This window comes from Acomys russatus, chromosome 1 (genome assembly GCF_903995435.1).
Source record: "Acomys russatus chromosome 1, mAcoRus1.1, whole genome shotgun sequence".
Lineage (NCBI taxonomy): Eukaryota > Metazoa > Chordata > Mammalia > Rodentia > Muridae > Acomys > Acomys russatus.
In genome coordinates, this window is record NC_067137.1 from 49,620,659 (window position 1) to 49,642,205 (window position 21,547).

The 21,547-nt window shown below is 37.8% G+C and overlaps 1 protein-coding gene across 2 annotated transcripts in view; it reads left to right on the forward strand.

Moving 5' to 3' along the window:
* Positions 1-21,547, forward strand: part of Crppa (CDP-L-ribitol pyrophosphorylase A) — a 242,465-nt gene that overhangs the window by 56,742 nt on the left and 164,176 nt on the right. For both annotated transcript variants that reach the window (XM_051145035.1, XM_051145043.1), the window contains one exon: positions 20,642-20,746. In XM_051145035.1, coding sequence (XP_051000992.1) covers positions 20,642-20,746 — 105 coding nt within the window. The remainder of the gene's footprint in view (positions 1-20,641; positions 20,747-21,547) is intronic.

The following is a 21,547-nucleotide window of genomic DNA, read 5'->3' on the forward strand; positions in this document are numbered from 1 at the left end:
TACTAGGAGTCCTCACTAGGATCATCTTTATATAATGCAGAAAGTTTCCAGTTTCCACTGTATTAGGTTTCCATCCCATCCACCCAAGTGTCCCCCAATTCTAGCCATCTCACCCCACACTCTCTCCTTCCGCCGCTCTTCCTCCCTACATCTGACATTTCCCTGCTTCTTTCTGAGGGCCCTACCTTCAGTCCACTCGTAAAAATTTATTCTATTGCTCCCTCCCAGGGAGATCCATGCATCTCTCTTAGACTTCTCTTTACATAACTTTTCTGAGTTTACAGATTACAGCTTTCTTACCAATGACATTCCCATCAGGCTTTAAAATGACTTGCCAGGAAATAGTTCATGCTCATGGATGATAGGACATACATATACTTAACATTATTCCATGTGTGGCCTCTGCTTTCACATTGATCTTTAATAAAGCTATACACTCAATTTGTTTGTAAGATACTTTTATGTATCTTGTTTAATTATTGTTCCATTGCATCACAGAAGAACCCTGAGACACCATTAGGTGTTAGAAAACAAAATTGTGAATCTTTATTTTATATATAAAATCCTATAGTCATTAAGCAGATAGTTTAACTCTTACTATTTGGTTGCCTTTTATTTTTGTCCAATTGCATGATTATGTTGGACAGAAATAGAGATAATGGGCCTCGTCATCTTGCTTTCTTATATCAGAAAAAAATTCTTATGATTTAATCATTGAATGGTCTAAATTGAATTTAGACATATGGTCTAAATTTTGTTGAGGTTAAATCTCTCCTTGTTTTGTTTTTCTTCTTTCTCTTTCATGTTCTCTTCATGTGTTTTTCTCTTTGTCTACCAATGTATTGGTTACTTTTCTAACTTATAAACAAAAAAACTCACCACCAAAAAAAAAAAAAAAACCCAAACCAAAACAAAACAAAAAAACTCCCCCACAAAACTCACTCAGCCTACTTCCCTCCCCTTGGGACCTGGACTTTTGGTGTGGACCCAGGGTCCCTGCAGTTCTTCTCTGCTATCCTTTTTAGCCTTTCCCTTGGGCCTATTTTCTCTGTAACATCTCTCTGCCAACTGCAGAATCACTCTCTACTAGTGACACATATCCAGAGACCTAGAACTACAGTCTACCCAGGTCCTCACAGCAGCTACATTTTGTTAGGACCCAGACTGGGACAACAGCAACCAGATAATGAATCACCCACTCACCAAAGGAGAGTCTAAATATCTCAAGATGTCTAAATACATCAAGAAGCAACCCAAACATCACAACTTCATATGCTTAGGCCCAAGCACTAAAACATAAACATAAGCAACCAAGACAATATGCCTTCTTCAGAATCCAGCAACTTCATTGTAATAGGCCGTGAGAAAAGCAACTTAAGTGAAGCCCAAGACAAGGATTTCAAAATAATAATTATGAATATGTTAAAAAACACTAAAGGGGCATGAATAAATGCATTAATGGATATTGTGAAAGCACAAGGAGTTGAATGAAATAATGAAAATGATTCAAGACATTAAAGTATAATTAAAGTGAGAGGTAGAATTGCTAAAGAAAAGCCAAAGTGGAATAAAATTCAAAATGAAAATCTCAGGAAGTCAAACAAAAGACTCAAATAATTCTCACTAACTGTATAAAAGAAATGGAAAAGTGAGTTTCAGGCCTTGAAGACAAAATAGAAGATACAGATAGTTGTCAGAGAAAATGTTAAATCTTTAAAGACAATTCAGTCACAAAACATCCAGGAAATCTGGGAGATTATGAAAAGATCAACCTATAAGTAATAAAGAAGAAACCCAGGTCAAAGATGCAGTTAATATTCTTCACAAAATCATAGAAGAAAACTTTCTCTATTTAAAGAAAGGTAGGCAGCCTCATTAAGATAAAACTCAACTTTTCACTGGAAACTCTGAAAGCCAGAAGGCCCTGGGCAGATGTTCTACAAGCTCTTAAGAGACCACAGGTTTCACATTTTATGATAAATACTACTTTAAGCAATTTATGTCCATCAATCCAGGTCTACAGAACGCACTAGAAGGAAAACTTTAATCTGAAAAGTGTATTATATTTAAAAAGACGCAGGAATAAATAATCTTAGAATATTTAATCAAAAGATGGTGGCACCACAACACAACAAAATAACAGGAATTAATGAATACCATTCAATAATAACTCTTGATAGAAGACAATCGGATTGGATTGGAAAACAGGGACACTTTAATACTGTATCTAATACACATACCTCATCATCAAGCATAAACATCACCTTAGGATGAGAGTATGAACAAATGTATTCCCAGTGAATCTAACAACAACAACAACAACAACAACAAAACCCCAAACAAAACAGGTGTAGCTATCTTAAATCAAAACTAATTTCAAATAAAAACTAGTCAGAAGAGATGTGGAAAACACTACATACTCATTGAAGGAAAAATCCAAAAAGAGGACATTATAATTTATAAACATGTATACACAAAACAGAAGGGCACCTAAGTTCATAAAAGAGATACTATGCTTGGAATATACCCAGAAGGTGCTCCACCACACAACAAGGACATATGCTCAATAATGTTCATAGCAGCCTTATTCATAATAGCCAGAATGTGGAAACAACCTAAATGTCCTCCAGTTGAAGAATGGATAAAAAAAAATTGTGGTACATTTACACTGTGGAATACTATTCAGCTATTAAAAACAAGAAAATCCCAAAATTTGTGGGCAAATGGATGGCACTAGAAATGATCATACTGAGTGAGTTAATCCAGACTCAGACAGACTTACATGATAATATACTCATAATTGGAGACTAGCCCAGGGATATCCCATGAAAGTCTTCACTTACCGGGAGAATGGGATAGATGCAGGAACCTCCTATTGGGACTTTGGTGAAAGAAGTAAGAGAGAATGGGGAAATAGAAGGACCCAGAGGGTCCTAGAAACCTACAAGAAGAACATCATGATGGGCAGATCTGGACCCAGGGGGTTCTGCTCAAAATACTGCACCAAGGACAATACATGCAGAAAATATTGAAACCCTGTTCAGATCTAGCCAAGGGTCAGGACATTATCCACAGCTGTGTGGAGAGCAGGGACTGTCTCTGACATGAACTCTTGTGCCCCATATTTGACTACTTCCCCTTGGTGGGGAGGCCTGTAGCGCTCAGAAAAAGAATAGGAAAGCTACCAAAATGAGACTTGATACACTTTGACCATATGGTGGGGAAGGAGGTCCCCTTTTGTCACAGACCTAAGGGAGCACTATAAGGTGTAAGAGGGAGGGAGGGAGGGAGGAATGGGAGGAGACAAGCAAGGGGATAACAATTGAGATGTAATCTGAATAAATTAATAAAAAATAAGTAAAAGAGAAAAAGAAATACTATGGCAGTTAAAACAAAAAATTACATACTGACCCTAACACAGTAGTAGTTTGTAACCAATACCCGAGTCTCATCAATAGACAGGCTATTTAGACAAAAACTAAGTAAAATGGAGTTCACAATATGAATCAAAAGGACTTAACAGATCCCTAGGGAACATCAACATTTTACCCAAATATTAAAGAATATACTTTCTTCTCAGCAGGCTATAGAACTTAAAAAAAATCTGGCTATAAAATAGGATGTAAATTTAGGCTCAATAGGTATACGAAAATTGAAATAACTTCCTATATTCTTCGAGACTATCATGGAGTAAAGCTAGATATCACTAACAATACAAATGGAAGAAATTATACCAACTAAAAGAATCTAACTCATTACTAAATGAAAATTGGGCCAAGACAGGAATAAAGAAGGAAAGAAAAACTTTTTAGAATTGAATGAAAATTAAAAATACTATATACCAAACTCATGAAATACAATGAAGGCAGTTCTGACAGCCAGGTTCATAGCACTAAATCCCTATATTAAAAAAAGGAAAGATTAATAACTTAATGACACACTTGAAAGCTCTAGGAAAACAATAAGTAATATCCAAAAAGAGTAAATGGGAAGAAATAATTAAACTTAGGGTAGAAATCAATGAATTAGAGCACTACTACAAAAAATATGGTATAAGAAAATCAATGGTAAGAAGAGTTGGTTCTTTGATAAAACTAACAAGAGTGACTAACCTTTAGTCAAGTTAGCCAAAAGACAGAGAAGGGATCCAAATACACAAAATTAGGGATAAAAGGGAGATATTCCTACTAACAAGCACTGAGGAATTTCAGAGAGTCATGTGAACATACTTTTAAAAATCTTTATTCTGCCAAAGTGGAAGAGGTCAAAAGAAATATTAATTGACACACACACACACACACACACACACACACACACACACACACACACACACACACACAGAGACAGACAGACCGACACACACGATCTACCAAAGGTAAATTAAGATAAAATAAACAATTTAAACAGACTAAAATAATCCTAGTAAAATAGGAGCCGTATTGCTTTTTGTTTTGTTTTGTCCAGATGGATTCATTGTAGAATTCTGCCAGGTGTTCAATGAAGAACTAATGTCAATATTTCTTAAATTATTCCGCAAAACAGAAACTGAAGAAATATTTTCCAATTCTTATATGCCGTTATTATTGCCCTGATATTAAAAATATGGATTAAGACATGTTAAACAACCAGATACACAGGTTAAAAGATAAAAAACACATGATTCAAAAAAAAAAAAACCCACATGATTCATCAGATACAGGAAAGGCCTTCGACATCAGTGGAATATCCCTTCCAGATAAAGTCTTGAATAAGGAAACAAGAGGCATACCGCGACACAATGAGTTATAACCAGCCCATTGCCAACATAATCTTAAATGGAGAAAAGTTCAAAACAATTTTACAGAAATCAAGAAGAAGGCAAGTCCACTCTTTCTCTACCCATTTGATGTGGGACTTGAAGTCTTAGAACAGTAAAATAACTGAGGGAGAGTATGGAGATATAAATAGGAAAAGAGGAAGTCAAAGTATCGTTATTTGCAGATTATATGATTTTATATATGAAAGACCCTAAAAGACTCCAACAAGAAACTTCTATAGGAGAAAAATTTAAGTTTCAGGATACAAAATCAGCCCACAAAAATCAGTATCTTTCTTATATACAAAAGACAAATACTGAAAAAGAAATCAGAGAAATAGCACCTTTCCTAATAACCTCACAAAATAGCTCGGGATAACTCTAATCAAGCAGCTGAAAGAACTGTATAATAAAACTTAAGACACTGAAGAAAGAAATTGAAGAAAATATCAGAAGATAGAAAGATCTCCCATGCTCATGCATTGGTAGGATAATATTGTGAAAATCCTACCAAAAGCAATTTACATGAAAATTCTATTGCAACTCTTTACAGAATGAAAAAAATCTTAAATTCTATATTGAAATAAAAAACAGGATGTGCATAATTAAATGTATTATTAATTTTGTTACTTTATTAAAAAGATATATTCTATCTTTTATGTTAAGAAAAATAGTTAAATTTTTATTTTCTTTGATTTTTTTCTTTGTCTAAAACTTCTGTGGTTATGTTTCTGTTGTGTGTCTGAGTTTTACTTCTCCTGTGCTGCTTAGAATATTTCTTGTGAGACAGGCCTATAGGAACATTTTCCTTCAGTTTTTGTTTCTAAGAATGAGTATTCCTTATTTCTGTCTAAAGAAACAATCATATCATAGAACATAGATTTCTATATGGGTGGTATTTTTCTCTTCCCAACAACTATAACACTTGATTCTTTCTCTTTGGGTTTTTTGTTTGTTTGTTTGTTTGTTTGTTTTTTTGTTTTTTGAGACAGGGTTTCTCTGTGTAGCCTTGACTATCCTGGACTCGCTTTGTAGACCAGGCTGGCCTGGAACTCACAGTGATCCTCCTGCCTCTGCTTCCCAAGTGCTGGGATTAAAGGCATGCACCACCACGCCCGGCTTCTCTCTTTGTGTTTGATTGACTTCCAAGAAGTGAGTTTAATACTTATCCTGGCTGTTTACATGTCAGGATTTACTTTTCAGACTCCATTGAGGATTTTATCCTCTAACTTTGATTTTGTAGTTTAACTATAATATACTTAGGTAAAGATTTTTGCTATTTGCTAGAGAAACTGTGAATTATAATTGTTTTGATTACTTTCCATGGTCATATTCTTCATTGTGTTGGCATTTCTGTTATCTGTATTATGTGATAATATCTTCTTTTGAGGCAAGGTCTCACTTGTGGCCCAGTATGATGTTGGATTCACTGTAATTCTCCTTCCTTAGCCTCCTGGTATAACATTTGTTTTACAGTTTTGTTCTTATAGATTTGTTTAAATTTTATTATTTGTTATTTATTTATCATTGAGAAGGGCACACATGAGTGGAGGTTAGAGACAACTTGTGGAGTTGGTACTTGGTTCTCTCTATCTACCATGTGGGTTCTGGCAATGGAACTCTTGAGAGGCTTGTCAGCAGGTGCCTGTATGCTTTGGGCCTTCTGTTCATTGCTGGAAGCTCTAGAGTTTGTTTTGGTAAATGTTGTTTTTGGTCTTTTCTCTCTTCACTTTTCACTTTCACTGTCAGCTGTGCATGTGCAGCATTCTGCAAGCTAGACAGCCTGCAGTTACTTCCCTCCTGCAGATGGGCCACCTAAAGCACCCAGATTCCGCTTCTCCTTTCTGCTTCTAATGGTTGGAAGATTTCTCTGCACTTACCTTGTCCATCTGCTGTTTTGTGATGGTTGGTTTAAACATTGGATTCTATGTTGGAATTCTAACCTCCTTTTTGTATGGTTATGCTCTTGTTCATTCTGTTCATTCCCCTCCAACCCCGACCCCCATGCGCTTGTTCAGTATGCTTTGTAATTTTTTTTAAAATTTTTTTTTATTAATTTATTGTTGTTACATCTCAATGTTTATCCCATCCCTTGTATCCTCCCATTCCTCCCCCCCACCCCCATTTTCCCATTATTCCCCTCCCCTATGACTGTTCCTGAGGGGGATTACATCCCCCTGTATATTCTCATAGGGTATCAAGTCTCTTCTTGGCTACTTGCTGTCCTTCCTCTGAGTGCCACCAGGTCTCCCCCTCCAGGGGACATGGTCAAATGTGAGGCACCAGAGTACGTGAGAAAGTCGTATCACACTCTCCACTCAACTGTGGAGAATATTCTGACCATTGGCTAGATCTGGGTAGGGGTTTAAAGTTTACCTCCTGTATTGTCCTTGGCTGGTGCCTTAGTTTGAGCGGGATGTAATTTTTTTTTTAATTGAAAGGTGGGTATGCTATACGGTGTATTGTTGTAGTAAATATAAAATATGTAATAATGTAATTATCAAACCCTATAATTATTATTATGGTGGTAATATCTAACCCACTATCATAATAAAAAAAGACAAAGAGACCTGTTTTATTTTAGAATAAGTCTTAATTTACCTGGGGCTGGGCAGACATAAACCCCCTAAATTACCTTCTATTATCTCCCTGTCTCCATCCCATGCCACCTGCTTTACTTATTTTATCTGGGCTATTTCCCATGCATAATCCCAAAATATTTGGTTATTTTTTCCATCTGGCCACTTCTTTCCATGCCAAACTTCAGAGTTCCTCCTCCTGCGCTAAGTGGCTCTTTCCCATCCTGTGACGAATCTGCTTCTTCCTTCTCCTGTCCCTGTCTCATCTACCCAACATCCTCCATTCCTGGAAATCCATGAACTTTTGCCACACATCCTCACTCTGCCCTGCCAAGGTGTGTAGGCATTTATTCAGCCCATCAGGCAAAGTTAAACAGCAACACTTAGGGTACTTGACATTTTGCTCGTGAACAGTAAGAGTCTCCGGAAGGGGGGGGGGCAACAATTAACAAACACAATCCACCAGACCATGCCTGAACAAGGTATTTATAGTAAATAGGACTTTGGTAATTTTGTGGTAAAGTGTAAGCTGTCGAGAAGTGTTCCATATTCCTGTGATGAGAGGGGCTTGGGCTTTCTGTCCATCTGGCTGCAAATTTATAACAGTTTTTGTGGTGAGGTGCAGCAGGATAGCTAGTATGGGTTAAAGCTGGACATTTCCTTTTGCTGTGCAGAAGGCTAGAGATGTGTGGGCTGGTGATTCCATCTTCCAGGTCAGTCATGCTCTGATGAAAACTCTTCCACATATGAGTCAGTTTAATGAGTTTGTCTTGTAGGAGAAACTTCTTGCTGGTGATGGCAGAGTTTCTGTAATTGCTATCAGAAGCTGTGATAAAGACCCTTGGAGTTTCACAAAGGCTGCTCTCTTCCCAGACTAGGGTCTCTCTGGAGCTTTAGATCTGACGACTTGTCCACACCGAGACCTCAGGAATTAAAAATTAAAACATGATAAATATGGGCCAGATATGGTGGTGCATGCCTGTAATTCCAGGATTTGGTAGTGGTGGTGGAGGCAGGTGGGGTGGGGTATCGCTCTGAGTTCAAGGCCAGCCTGGTCTACAAATCGAGTCCAGGACAGCCAAGGCTACACAGAGAAACCTTGTCTCAAAAAACCAACCAACCACCCAACAAAAATCATCATCAACAACAACAACAACAATAACAACCTCTCCATGATACAAATGAATAGGGGGCATCTGATTCTAGTCGCTGATTGCCATTATTTTGTCATAAAGACGACATTAAAACCCCAAACCACCCCTCTCACTAAAGCAAAATGACCAGAAACAGTTATGGCCCAAGCAACTGGAGTACCACTTTTCTCTTTTTTGGCTCTCGTCAAATTATGTTCAATATGGAGTTTCATGGGGGAGAAAAGGGTACATCTTGTTTGCTATTTGGATGATTAAGTAAAGGCTTTCATTCTCAAGTGTAACATCCTCTGCCTTTCATTTTCGTTACAATTTTTGGAAAAAAGAATTACACATCTACTCAAGTTCTGTGAGAGTTGGCGACAGCTAGTAGCTCCTCATGGAGACATTTTCCTGTTTGCAGCATGGTATACACAAGAACTTATGAGACACACTTAACATAGAGTCATTCCTTCCCTCAGAAATATTGCTCCAGCTTTTTTGGCTATTCAAGAGCCTACACATAAAGATAAAACAGTATTAGCTCACAATGGACAAGGTGGCTGCACAACTTTTTGCTGACATGAGGATTCCATAGAGAAAGAGTGCCTTTCTGATTGGCTCTGTTGGACAGTTGACAGTTGATCTACCTTCATTCCCTGACACCTGTTTTAAGAGATTCCTTTTTTTTTTTTTTTTTTTTTTTTTTGCTTCTATATCTATTTCCTAGTCTTGATATCATCACAGGGAAAAAGAATCAGCAAGCTACTTCTCCTCATTTTTTTTTTTTTAAATTTTGTAGTTAAGCTAGGCCTGTGTCCGGTGTCTACAATTCAGTGAAAACTTATGGGAGGAGAAAATGCTGCTGCTTACATGGAATAGCAAGGAATGCATGTTAGCATTCAGGAAGCAGGAATTACTAACCCGAGAGGGAATGTAGTTCATTCAGACAGTTGGGGCTGAGCATGGAGAACCTTTGGCCTTAAAACCTCCCTTACTCTCACAAACCACTGTTGTTCTCATGTTAAAGCCCATTTGCTATGATTTGTGTGTGGTTTGACTGGCTGAAGGTTGCTACACTGGTAAGTTGGCCCCAGTGAGATGCTTCGGAGAGGTGAGACTTGGCAAGTCATACAGCATTACCGGGGCTGGGAGTCCATAGAGCTTCTCAAGGATGGACTTAGTTCTATTGAAAATGGATGGACATTTTTCAGAACAAAAGAACTGGACACAGATGCTGGATCAGACCTAACAGGATTAATTCCTCCCAACGTGCTTCCTTCATGTTCTAGCACCAAGTGCTTCAGTTGTTCTTCCTCATCAGAAAAAGATAGCTTCCTGGACAGCTTCAAAGAAAGCTTCCAATCCCAATTGGTCCAGCATTTCAGACTGTCCTACACAGGACTCTAATTAAGCCGGGAACGTCTCAACATTTAGAAATTGGACCCCAAATTCTATTACTAGCTTCTTTAACCATTTTCCCCAATTTTATTTGGACCCCTACAAATGTATTATTTGTCCTAAATCAGCCAGAATAAACCTTGAGAGAATGATGCTCCCATTTCCTTTAAGGGGAGTTGGATAGGTTTTGGGTTGCTTTCTTGGGTGATTTTCATTGGGAGTTGATTATAAGTTATCATTGGTCTTATTTAGAGAGAAAACAATGTTGGACTCAGGGATGTCTCTTTTCCTTTATCTCCCATTCTTAGGTTTGGAGATAGGGGTTGAAAAGAAAGAAGGGGGAATATAGAGATATATAGGGAAGATAGAACAAACAGTAGATTAGTGAAACTACTCCTCAACTTAATGCTTTAATTGTCATTCACCAGGTTATTTTTAATTCACTGGTATAGAATTTTGTATATAGATGCAAAATAAGTTTAATTTTAGATACATTGGCATAGAACTCAAATTTAAGATTATTCTTAAATGCATTATATATACATACATACACACATATATTTCTACTCTAATATGTGCTATTGTATCTATACAACTCAATTATAATTCAAGATTTACTTCCAATACTTTGAAAGTGCTATTGCAGGCTGTTTAGGATAAGTAAGTTATGCAAGTTAATTGTTAGTTGGTCAAATCATAGTCATATCAATTACTAGTCTATTTTCATCACAAGAACATACATCTTAGATGTAACTGAAAGATATGATTCTATAGAAAGATAAGGTAAAATAGTTAGGAAGGGTCTTGAAAAATCTCAAAGGCATACAGAATATGGCATTTAAAGATGTTTTTATTATTTCAAAGATACATTTACAATGAGACAGGTTAACTCCTGGCAACACCCAGTCTACTTTAAAGAAGATGATGAACATCAAAGAACTTCCTTATGAAGATGGTTTTAAATGTGGCAAACTATTCACTGGGCAAAATGTCCTCAATTTTGCCACAGACAGAATTCTGCCTAAAAATGGGCAAGCTTGGATGCATTGATAGCCAAACTCTGCCAAGACAGGGTAAGCAAGTCCTAAACAGTTCCTGCCTCACAAATAGGTCTGTCAAACATATTGGGCCAGAAGGCTGAAGATGACGCTTCAGTGTTATAGAGAGTACTGGGTGACTGTTCAGCAGCAAACTATTACTATTATCTTCTCATTTGGGAAGATGCTAACCTGCCCTCCCTGTATACTCAGGTAATTAAGTTTATTCCTTCTCATGTCTATGATGGGGTTGAAGACCACATAGTTTAGTTTTACAATTAAGCTCATAGAGAATTCTGACGTCTTTGCTGTTAATTCTTTCTTTTCCTGGAACTTTCTAATGTCCATGGAATTTCCCTAACTATCTTGTGTTTCCAAGGAACAGATCCTCACTGTTTTCTAGGAAAGCTGTTAATCATTGAAAAAAACAATTGGTTGGTAAATTGCAAGTGAAGAGCAGAATTAATTCTAGGTTTTTGTTGCTTTCCTTAAGATGAATTTTTAATTTTCCCTTTCACAGTTTCTTAATTCATGATATTTCATTTCTTGTGATTTTAGTTAGTTTATGCTGGTCTCCTGTTCCCTGAGGAGCGCATGTCATTTATTTCACTTTCTTTCTCAACTTAGAAATTATTTTATTATTCTTTGCTCATGGAACATGAATAATGATGTTCTTTGCTAGGCAATTTATCTAGATTACAACCCAGTAATCATTGGCAGACTGTTGTTAGGGTAGGTCCTCAGCTGTGTAACACTTTCAGGAAGCTACAGAGTGAAAGCTTGAAGGGAATTACAATAAATAAATAATGTTGGCAATAAAAAAAAACCAACAAAACAAAGCAGGGAGCTGAGTGTGGTGGCCCATGTCTTTAATCCCTTCACTTTGGGAGGCAGAGGCAGGCACATCTCTGTGAGTTTGAGGCCAGCCTAGTCTACAAATTGAGTCCAGGACAGCCAAGGCTGCACAGAGAAACCCTGTCTCAACAAAACAAAACAAAACAACCGCCCCCCCCCCAAATCCATAAGCCAGTGACTTCAACATTTCTTCTAGAATTAGAGAGGGAAGGATGCTCAATATATCAAACATTTTGAGTATGGTATCTTATTTAATAACTGAATTTTCAGAAAAAGAAAACAGGTAACAGACTTTGCACTAAAAGTCCGGACAACTCTGGCCCATTACATTATCTTTCTTTGGCCAATCGCCAGTTTTGGCTTGTTCTTAAGGATATGGCGCAGGTGTCTAAAAGTCAAATGTGTAATGTCTCCTAAACCTAATCTTGTGATTGGAACACTCTCATTTTGGCTTTTTTTTCTACTACCCACACCACCAGCATCATCAGTATATGGAGACATGACTTTCGTACTTCCCTTGGTGGAGAGAGATGCAAAGTTATGTGACTGAGGGTTTAGATAGAGGGAACACCCGGAAGCCACCATGCCAAAATGTATCAATTTGTTAGAAACATTTTCTACCTGCTGGATTCCTATGGAACACTTAAAATTGTATTTAAGTTAATTATTAATTTAAAAGCATGTCATGTGATACTATATGATATACATTTTTTCTTTCAATTTCCCTATCTAATAATGTCAGGTTCTCAAACTGACTTTTAGGTTTTGGTGTTCTCATTAGTATTTTATTTTGCTTTATAGTACGTATATTAGTTTCTTGTGTTTCTAAAAGTTCTCAGTGTAGTAAAACCAGACAGTTACTGTGTTTCCTTTCTGGAGCCTGAGAGTCTATTCTCTTGGTGCTGGTGCAGGCCTGTCTCCTGGAGAGCACCAGTGAGGACGCCTTGCTTGTCTCAACTAGCTCTCAGCATTTGGCAGCAGTCTTGCCTTTTCTGGCACATGGGAAACAGCACCTCTGTCATCTAGTGTGTATCTTTCTCTTTGTTGTGTTTGCCTTTGTCTAAAAATTGCCATTTTAAAAGGACCCAGTGATGGGACCACCCTAATAACTTCATTTTTAACTTGATTGCCTTTGTGAAACCATCATTGTCGGGAAAGGTCCTATTCTTAGGGTATCAGATGTAAGAATTTCAAACAGAACAGATACAGTTCAGCACAGAATGGGTTATTGCTATGTACAGAGGGTTCCTAGGTATTGATGTTCTCATCAGCTTGCTGTTGACATATAAACCTACTGAAATTCAGTGGCCCAAAAGGAAATTTGTGAGGTTGCGCTTCTCCCTGTAAATGGGTAGGTTATCCTAGCTCATACTCATTCAAAACAACTACATTTATTTATTTGTTTGTTTGTTTGTTTATTTGCATATGTATCTGTGTGTGTATGGTAGGGAGGTACATGTGTGAGGTGATCATGAGACTGTGTGCTAGTCAGTTCTCCTTCAGTACCCTAGGGAGCAAACTCAGGTCATCAGACTTTGTGGCAAGTGCCTTTACCTGCTGAGGCATCCCTGCCCTCTCTGTTACTATTATGCTGATTTAGTCTTTACTGACTCTAAGGGTCCTTTTTATATTCTGAACAAATCATTTTTATTGGTGGTGAAAATAGCTCCCCTCCCTCTGCTTTTCTTATTTTGTGGATTTTTGAAGAGTCTTTGTATTTTGAGACATTCTGCTTTGAAGGCACAAAAATATTCTCCTATATATATTTTTTAAAAAAACTATTATCCTTGATTTGGATATAGAAAAAAGTTGTAGAGTAATAATCAGTACAATCTGCACAATTTTCAGAATAATCCCTTATTGATTTTCTACTTATTTGTACAGTCAGCTTTCAGGTATTTATAACTCCATATATCTTTTACTGCTATCAAGTTCCCTGGGATATTTGTCCTTTTATCAAGCTATCTTAGTTGTTATAACATGATACTATTATGGCAATTGGGATAAGGCAAAGAATATGTTTATTGTAATTTTTACTTATTGACAAAATAATATTTAGAAAGTTATATTGACTGATTTTTTCATGTTTAATAGTATTATCCGATTTTAGCATCTAATTTTTTATATAATTTTATGCTTAGATTTTATTACTTTAAAATTTTTTTTTATTATTAATTTATTCTTGTTACATCTCAATGGTTATCCCATCCCTTGTAACCTCCCATTTTCCCTCCTTCCCATTTTCCCCTTACTCCCCTCCCCTATGACTGTGCCTGAGGGGGACTTCCTTCCCCTGTATATGCTCATAGGGTATCAAGTCTCTTCTTGGTAGATTTTATAACTTTTAAGAATATCAGCTTATTTATTTTTTATTTGTAAGTTATCTGAGAGCTATTTGAGGATGAACTGTGATATTTGTAATATAGCACCTATGCCAAATAGTCAAATCTCTTTCAATTAAAAAAATACATTTACACCAAATTTTACAGCTTTCCCTTTCAAAGTCTTAAAATTCTTTCACTAAACATTATTAAGTAGCTTGTTTTTCATTGTTATTATCATAAATATGGTATTTTATATTTAAGATTCACTGGGACATAACTTATATGAAAGTAAAAGTTGCTTGGTGATTATTCACAAAGCATACAGTCTTGAAATTTTATAACATACTACCTAAAATATGTTTGTCACCTGGAAAATAGCTTTGTATACCTTGTGCCAATTTGTGGTTTATTCACTTTTTCCACCCTTTGACCCCGGACACCATCAATATATTTTCTATGCCTGCAGTTTCTCTATTCTAAAATGCCATATCAGGATGGGCCATGGTGGCACATTCATTTAATCTCAGCACTTGGGAGGCAGAGGCAGGTGAATCTTTATGAGTATGAGGCTGGTGGTCTGGTCTTCAGGACAGACAGGCTACGTAGAGGGGCACTGTCTCAATAAAGAAACAAACACCATAGTAACAAAATCATGGATTTGTAGTCTGTCTTGCTTTCTGTAGTGAGACAATGCTTCTGAAATTCATCCATGTCCTTGTCTTTCCTTCTGGTTTAATTTGTTAGTGTTCAGCCTGATGACCTAGTGTTCTGTTGTGGGATCTGTCTTGTCTGAAGAACATCGACAGTGCGGACTAAAGTAAGGTGTTTGCTTAGCAGCATAGCCACATGTTTGGCAGATGCTGAGTTTCAGAGATCATATTTTATGAAGAGCTGATGCTGAGGAACATGTACGAAAGACTCAAAGGGTAGTTCCAAAGTTACCATGTGAGATGAAAGCTAGAGAGCAGGAGGACGTAGCAAGAGGCCCCTGGTCAAGCTGTGTAGAAAGTAGAGAATAATTTTAAACTATAGTTTTGTTTGGCAAAGGAGTTGGAATAATATCTATTGGGGGTTAAAGCACATTGTTGTAGTTCTAATTGCACTAAGATTAAAGTTAGTGTGATTTATGCTGTATCAGTTGAATGGAAGAAAGATGCCTGACAAGATCATTGGCGTCTCTGTTGGCCTTCTCCATGTGTGGTACATTGCCACTAAGACAATGAGCTCCTCGTTTCATATGTGCGTTTGTGGTTCCCACCCATCCCATCCTCTCAGGCTCGCTCATCCTTCTTAGTATGTTGCCTAGAAAGTTTTCCATGAGTGTTTGCTTCATTAGTGAACAGATGTTCTTCAGCATCTGTAATCACTCTGTCCACATTTCATACATAAAAATAGGGAGATAAGTCTTCAACTGCCCATGAGTATGACTGTGTCCTACAGGTAACTTCAGCCATGTTGGTCACTAGCCTCTCCAGTAGACTGGCTTTTTCTCATCATCTATCTTCAAATAGTGTGGCAGCTCCTACTGCTGCAGAGACTAATTCTAGATCCTGGGCTCTTTTCAGCTCTTTACACTCCCGTGGTGAGCTGATGGCAAATCCCTCTGACAGTTCTTGTAAAAATTTAGATCTTCCTTATCTTTGTAGTTGGATGGTATTAAGGGTTGTGTTTTCCTTCAGTTGTTTACATACATTCAAGGATTCATTGCAGCTTAAGGCCACTATTTCATTTTCTGCTTTTATTGTCTAACTTTTGATTAGTTTCCCAAGAAGATAAATCAGAGTCAAGCATTCCACTGACATTTTTACTTTTTGTAGTTTCTGACAATATTTGATTGTGAAAGTCAACAGAAAGGGCTAAAAGTGCAACTTTACCAATCCCAGTAAGGTGGTTTCCCATGCTGCTTCCTTGTGCTAATTATCTGCATCCACACATTCAAAAATTAAAACTGTCTGCAGTGCTGAACTGACAGCTATGGAAGGGATTGCCAGACATAAAGTGTGTTGGCTGTGTAGGATGGCCAAGGTTTGGGATAATGTGAAAGGTTTATTTGGTTTTTGCTTTTTTTTTTTTTTTTTTTTAATGATAGATGTTTTGAAGGCCTTTGCAAATGCATTCTGTGTAAACGCATTAAAAAAATTCCCACCCAAAAGAAATCTTGTGCTTATTTATGCAGATCGTGTGTGCCTTTATTTCTTATAGAGGTGTTTCTGTATCCCTCATATGGATGCAGTCTGAGGTTGTTTACTCGGAGGCTGATCTGATATAATATAAGAACAAAGCTTCTTGGATAACTGTCTCATGCAACTCTAGGGAGCCATTGCATAATTGAAGCGACGAGAATGGATGTAAAGTGCTTCGGGATTGATTTTGAGGTGATAAATTGAATGCAGGTGTTCATTGTTTATCTAATTGCAAACTCCTCTATTTCGTTAATACTTGAATATTGTGAGCATGCTCCTCCAACGACAGAGTGAGAAACCTGTACTTGCATGCCTTTAATTTAGCTTTACTTTAATGTATATATTGTTCCCTGTTGGGCAAACTTCCCTGGCTACCCTACTGCAAGAGTAATTTGAATGTTGTCACGGATGGAAGCATGCACAATTAGATCATTTGTAGCCATGGACCATTATATGATTACCATAAAACAATAGTTTCTAACCTTTTGTGGGCATATAAAAACTCTGAAAATTAAGCAATATCTCCTTTTCAAGAAAAATAATCAGATGGTACATAATGCATTTCTTCTGAGGATCTGAATCCATGTTAGTCACATTCATTTACTTTATGTTAAAAAACCTGCTACAGTTGCATACCATTTATAGGGATTTGAATAGATGCCATCTTTGTAGAAGACAGTTTGGAATATGCATGCACGTAATATGCATACATTTTCTGTTTATAGGTGCTGATAGCAGACTGGACACTTCTCTCATTTTGCTCACCACTTAGGCATCATTCAAGGGAATAGAGAGAGTGAAACCTGCTATAAGTCCTTAAGATCAAGAATAGGACAAGTGCTGATAGCAAAAGATTAGCTGGAAAGCAGGTGACTTAGTAACAGGGACACGATAGATAAAAAAGGACAAATTTGCCAGAAAATGACAGCAAGCAAAGAACTCTGTAAGTTTAAGAGCTGAGGAAAGCAAAAGGTACATTTTTATAGAGTGAATTTATAAAGAAGCTCACTCTGGGAGGAGTGTGATGAGGAGAACAGAGGCTGCAGTGGAAGGCCAAAGTGCTTTCCAAACAGTGACAGGCAGAACCTAAGCATACTAACGCTTGCTGACTGAGGAAGCTAGCACCAGCATCTTAGCAGCTTTTCCTTCTGTCTTTGGAATGGTTTTGTTTGGGCAGTCTCTCCAGTTTAAGAGGAAAGTCCTGAACATACTAATCTTAGATATCTTCATAACCATCTCCACACAATATCTCCATAGGAAAGTCTTAGAGAATTTGTTTTGGGAAAATGGGTCAGTTAAGAAAAAAGATTGCACAGCATACATGGGGTTGTGGTGAGTGATAGAGAGATCACAAGTGCCCCTGAGAGGGCATGTGGTGTTCTGAGAATAACACCTTTGGAATTGGCAGAAAGCACAGTGGTCCCTGTTGAAATGACTGGAAGATTCCAAGGGTGACTTTTCCTGAGTCTTAACATGTCTTGAGAATAGAGGTAGGTAACCAAGTGTGCAGCGTGAAGTGAGCTATTAGAAAGCTGGCCACACAGAACAAAAGTTAAGCTTCAATTACAAGGAAACCAAACTTATTTAAGAAAACAATTTTAGCAGTATGTTCTTTATGAGAAAAGTTTGCATAATGGATAATGTTAGTAAGATCAAAACTACGTACTGAAATGATGGGACGTGGAAAGTATGGACATGTGTTAGGGCGGGAAAAAGAAATAAAGTTTTCATTGTTGTTGTTGTTCAAAAGATAGTAAATAAAACAGAAAAGTGAAATGGCCACATCACAGGTATATTAATTAGAAGCATTGTGTGCTGCGTGCTAGATAAATCGCCAAGCCAGAGTCCTCATCCTCTGGAAATAATGCCTTATTTTTGTACCATTGCCATGAACCCTCCTGGGCAAAGTGTCTCATTCTCAATTTTGTGTTTGTCTGCCTGATTTGCATTGGGCAAAGAGGTTTTTGCTAGATGCAACAGGTGAAGGCTGACAATGTGCCAGCACTCTTGGGTTTGTCCTTTTGTGCTGGTTTCCTGTTCCTCCAGTCTAAGCCACCAGAGTAAACAGATGAATCAGAGCCCTGTAGCCCTACAGCTAAAAGGATGGTACCTCTGCCATGCTACAACTGTGTGATGAATGCGCTTATTTTCACTGATCACAGATTTTCTGAACATTTGTTATTGGGCAAAGGTTGACTGTTACATATAGAAATAAATACTAGCCAGTGATGACTGCCTGCATGGGAACATGGGAGACAGAGTCAGATATAAGGGGATGAGTGAATTGTTTTCCCGTTAAGTATTGCAGAGGTTTGTGTTTATTTTCTAAACAGTCTCACAATGTACCCCTGGCTGGCCAATACTCCCTGTGTAGACTGGGTTGTCCTCAAACTCACAGAGCTCTGCCTGCCTCTGCATCATGAGTGCTGAGATTAAAGGTGTTTACCATTATTCCTGGCAGATTTTTGGTTCCCAATAGTATGTTAACATACACATGACAAATGTATAGGCTACCACCTAAAAAAGCTGATTGCGACATGGTTAATTTGTGGACTGGGTTCATAAAGAACATCTACTCTTTGGATACAGCATACTCTATATATACAGAACAAGGAATCTGGGCCTGTAGGAATACATCTTTTCAGGTGTTTAACCATGGTCTGCTGGCAGATGAGGACAGTCTAAAAAATGTGATTTTTCTAATAAACAACAAATGTAGTTTTCATAGGGCTTAAAGCTCCAGTGAGGTGAACAGGAGCGTTAGTGTCAGGGGAGTGAGAGGGATAGTTAATTTGAGGTTCAAGAAGTAAACATTCCAAAGGAGCTATAGGTAAAAGTGAAGTGCGCAGGTTTATAACAGAAATTAGTTGTTAATATGAAGACAAAACAGTTCACATGTCCTAAGATAGTCATCATCAAAATGCCAGGAGGAGATAAGTGTGGTGGCATGGGGAGAGCGGAGTTCTTAGACTTTAGTAATTAGAATGTGATCCAAAGCATTACTGAAAATGATTTGAAGCTTCTTCAAAGTTTGCCAGAGCTCTGGCCGATTTAAGAAAAGAGCTTCCTTTTGTTGCTCCATTTGTTTTTGCTTTGCTCAAATATGTGTATCATATCTTTTAATTTTAATGTTTTAATAAAAAGAAGTTGTTCATTAAAATTTGAAAAAACATAAATTCAACTTTTTTATTGATAGCAGAATTCTGAACTTTTCTTTTGAAGAGTTGTATTATGAAATGTCTCTAAGAAGGGCAGTGACGGCACATACCTTTAGTCTCATGATGATGATGTTTTGAGGCAGGGTCTCAAGTGCTGAGAGGCAGAGGCAGGCTGACCAATATGAGGTTGAGGCCAGCTAATTTGCAGAATGAGTTCCAGGTGAGCTAGAGGTACACTGAGAGACCCTGCCTCAAAACATCATCATCACCATCCTCCTCCTCCTCCTCATCATCATCACCATCATTATCATCAACCACAACAATAGCTAAAACAGAAAAAGAATTCTCCAAGCCTCATTACTATTATAATATTAATCTTATAATGATAAGTCCAGACTTGTCTCTAGGCAAGCCCAGCCTCTCTTTCCTGAATAAATTTCATACATATTTATATTATACGTTTCTGATTTTCACAGATTTAGCTATGGTATAGCCAGAAGCATAGCATCCGGGTGTGCTTCACATCACCACTGAAGGCAGGAAGTGACTCATCCTATGGGTGTTTCTTATCGGGCATTTTGTGAGCACCTGCAAGGTTGGCTAGGGAGTGCTCATTTTCTTGTAGTGTGATGAGTTGGGGAAAAGTCAAGGTTGTTATTATTGGAATTTTATCATGAGATAGCTCTTCCCTGTATAGACATCTCACACACTACCAGATAAACTGTAAAGATATTAAAAGTACAAAGCAGAGGTCTACCAAAATTCATGTTTTAATGTCTTGCTATAAATAGAAAAGGGGATTTGGATCTTACAAAAGATATTTGTTGAATTACCACATCTGAGTTCTTCATTTGTCAGCTCTACTTTCAAGGATAAGCAACAGAAAGAAATATTGTTATTATCAGTCACCCGAGACACTCAAGGGAGCTTACATCTCTAGGAATAATTATAACTTTCCTATTAGTGTGCTGTTTTATTTCATTTTCAGAGTACGGGAAGGATTATTCCATAACACAATCAGTAGGTAATTAATCAGTTTGCAAATTCTCAGAATGCATCCTTTTATATTTTACTTGTTTGTAAAACAAAAGGCTCTCGTTTGTTTGCCTTTATTTTTCGCCAGTTGTATTACAGTTTGTTAACTCTTCTATGTCTGTTTCTTTTTTCTTTTGTCACCAGTGTAGTGACTATGACTTGGAATTTGGAACAGAGTGCCTGCAGTTGGCCCTGAAATACTGTCACAGGAAAGCAAGACTTATAGAGGGACCTCCCAACCTCTGGAAGGTAAGAGAGATTCATCAGCACGTGGGGGGTCCCTCTGATGCGTGTGGGTGTGCTGTACTTACAGCTGTGAGACGACTCTGAAAGCCAGAGAGTCTCACTGGGGCTTATGAGATCAGTGTGTGGGAATGCTTCTGTTTCTTATTTAGTTACACACATTGCCTTTCAGCCTCTGTGCTTGTTAGCGTCTTCTTTTTCCTTGCTTTCTTTTTTAATGTTTTCTCAGTTGGATTGAAGCTACAATTTACAATTCCGTTGTCTACTCCAGCAACGTATTCCTCAGTCCTGGGATTCTAGCCACTTAAACCAAGTTGAAAACATTACTACTATAGCACAGACCCATGGTGTAGCTGGACCCACCCCTCGGTCCTCTGGCAAGGCCCAAGTCTTTTAATGGCTCATGACTTTCTCTGGGGTGGGGGAGACAGAGGTTCCTGGGGCTAAGGCTGTGGCACCATCTCTCTGTGGCTTCCTGCCCAGGTGGATGCTCAACCGCGTGCCCACCTTTCCTTTATCAGGGAGAAGTGTGTGGAGCACAAAGAGACCTGAAGAAGTGCCACAGGCCAAGCCTCTGAAACCTAAAATAGGCATAGCTGCTTCAAAAAGTTTCTAGTGCTTTGAAATCTATGAAATGCTATGAAATTCTGGAGAGTTCTGAATCACTCCAGATAACTATGTATCTCTGGCTGTCCTAGGCTTCATTATGTAGAACAGGGTCACAGAGATTTGGCTGTTTCTGTCTTTTGAGTTCTGGGATTAAAGACGTTTGTCACCTTGCCTAGAATTAGTCTATATAGCGAGTGG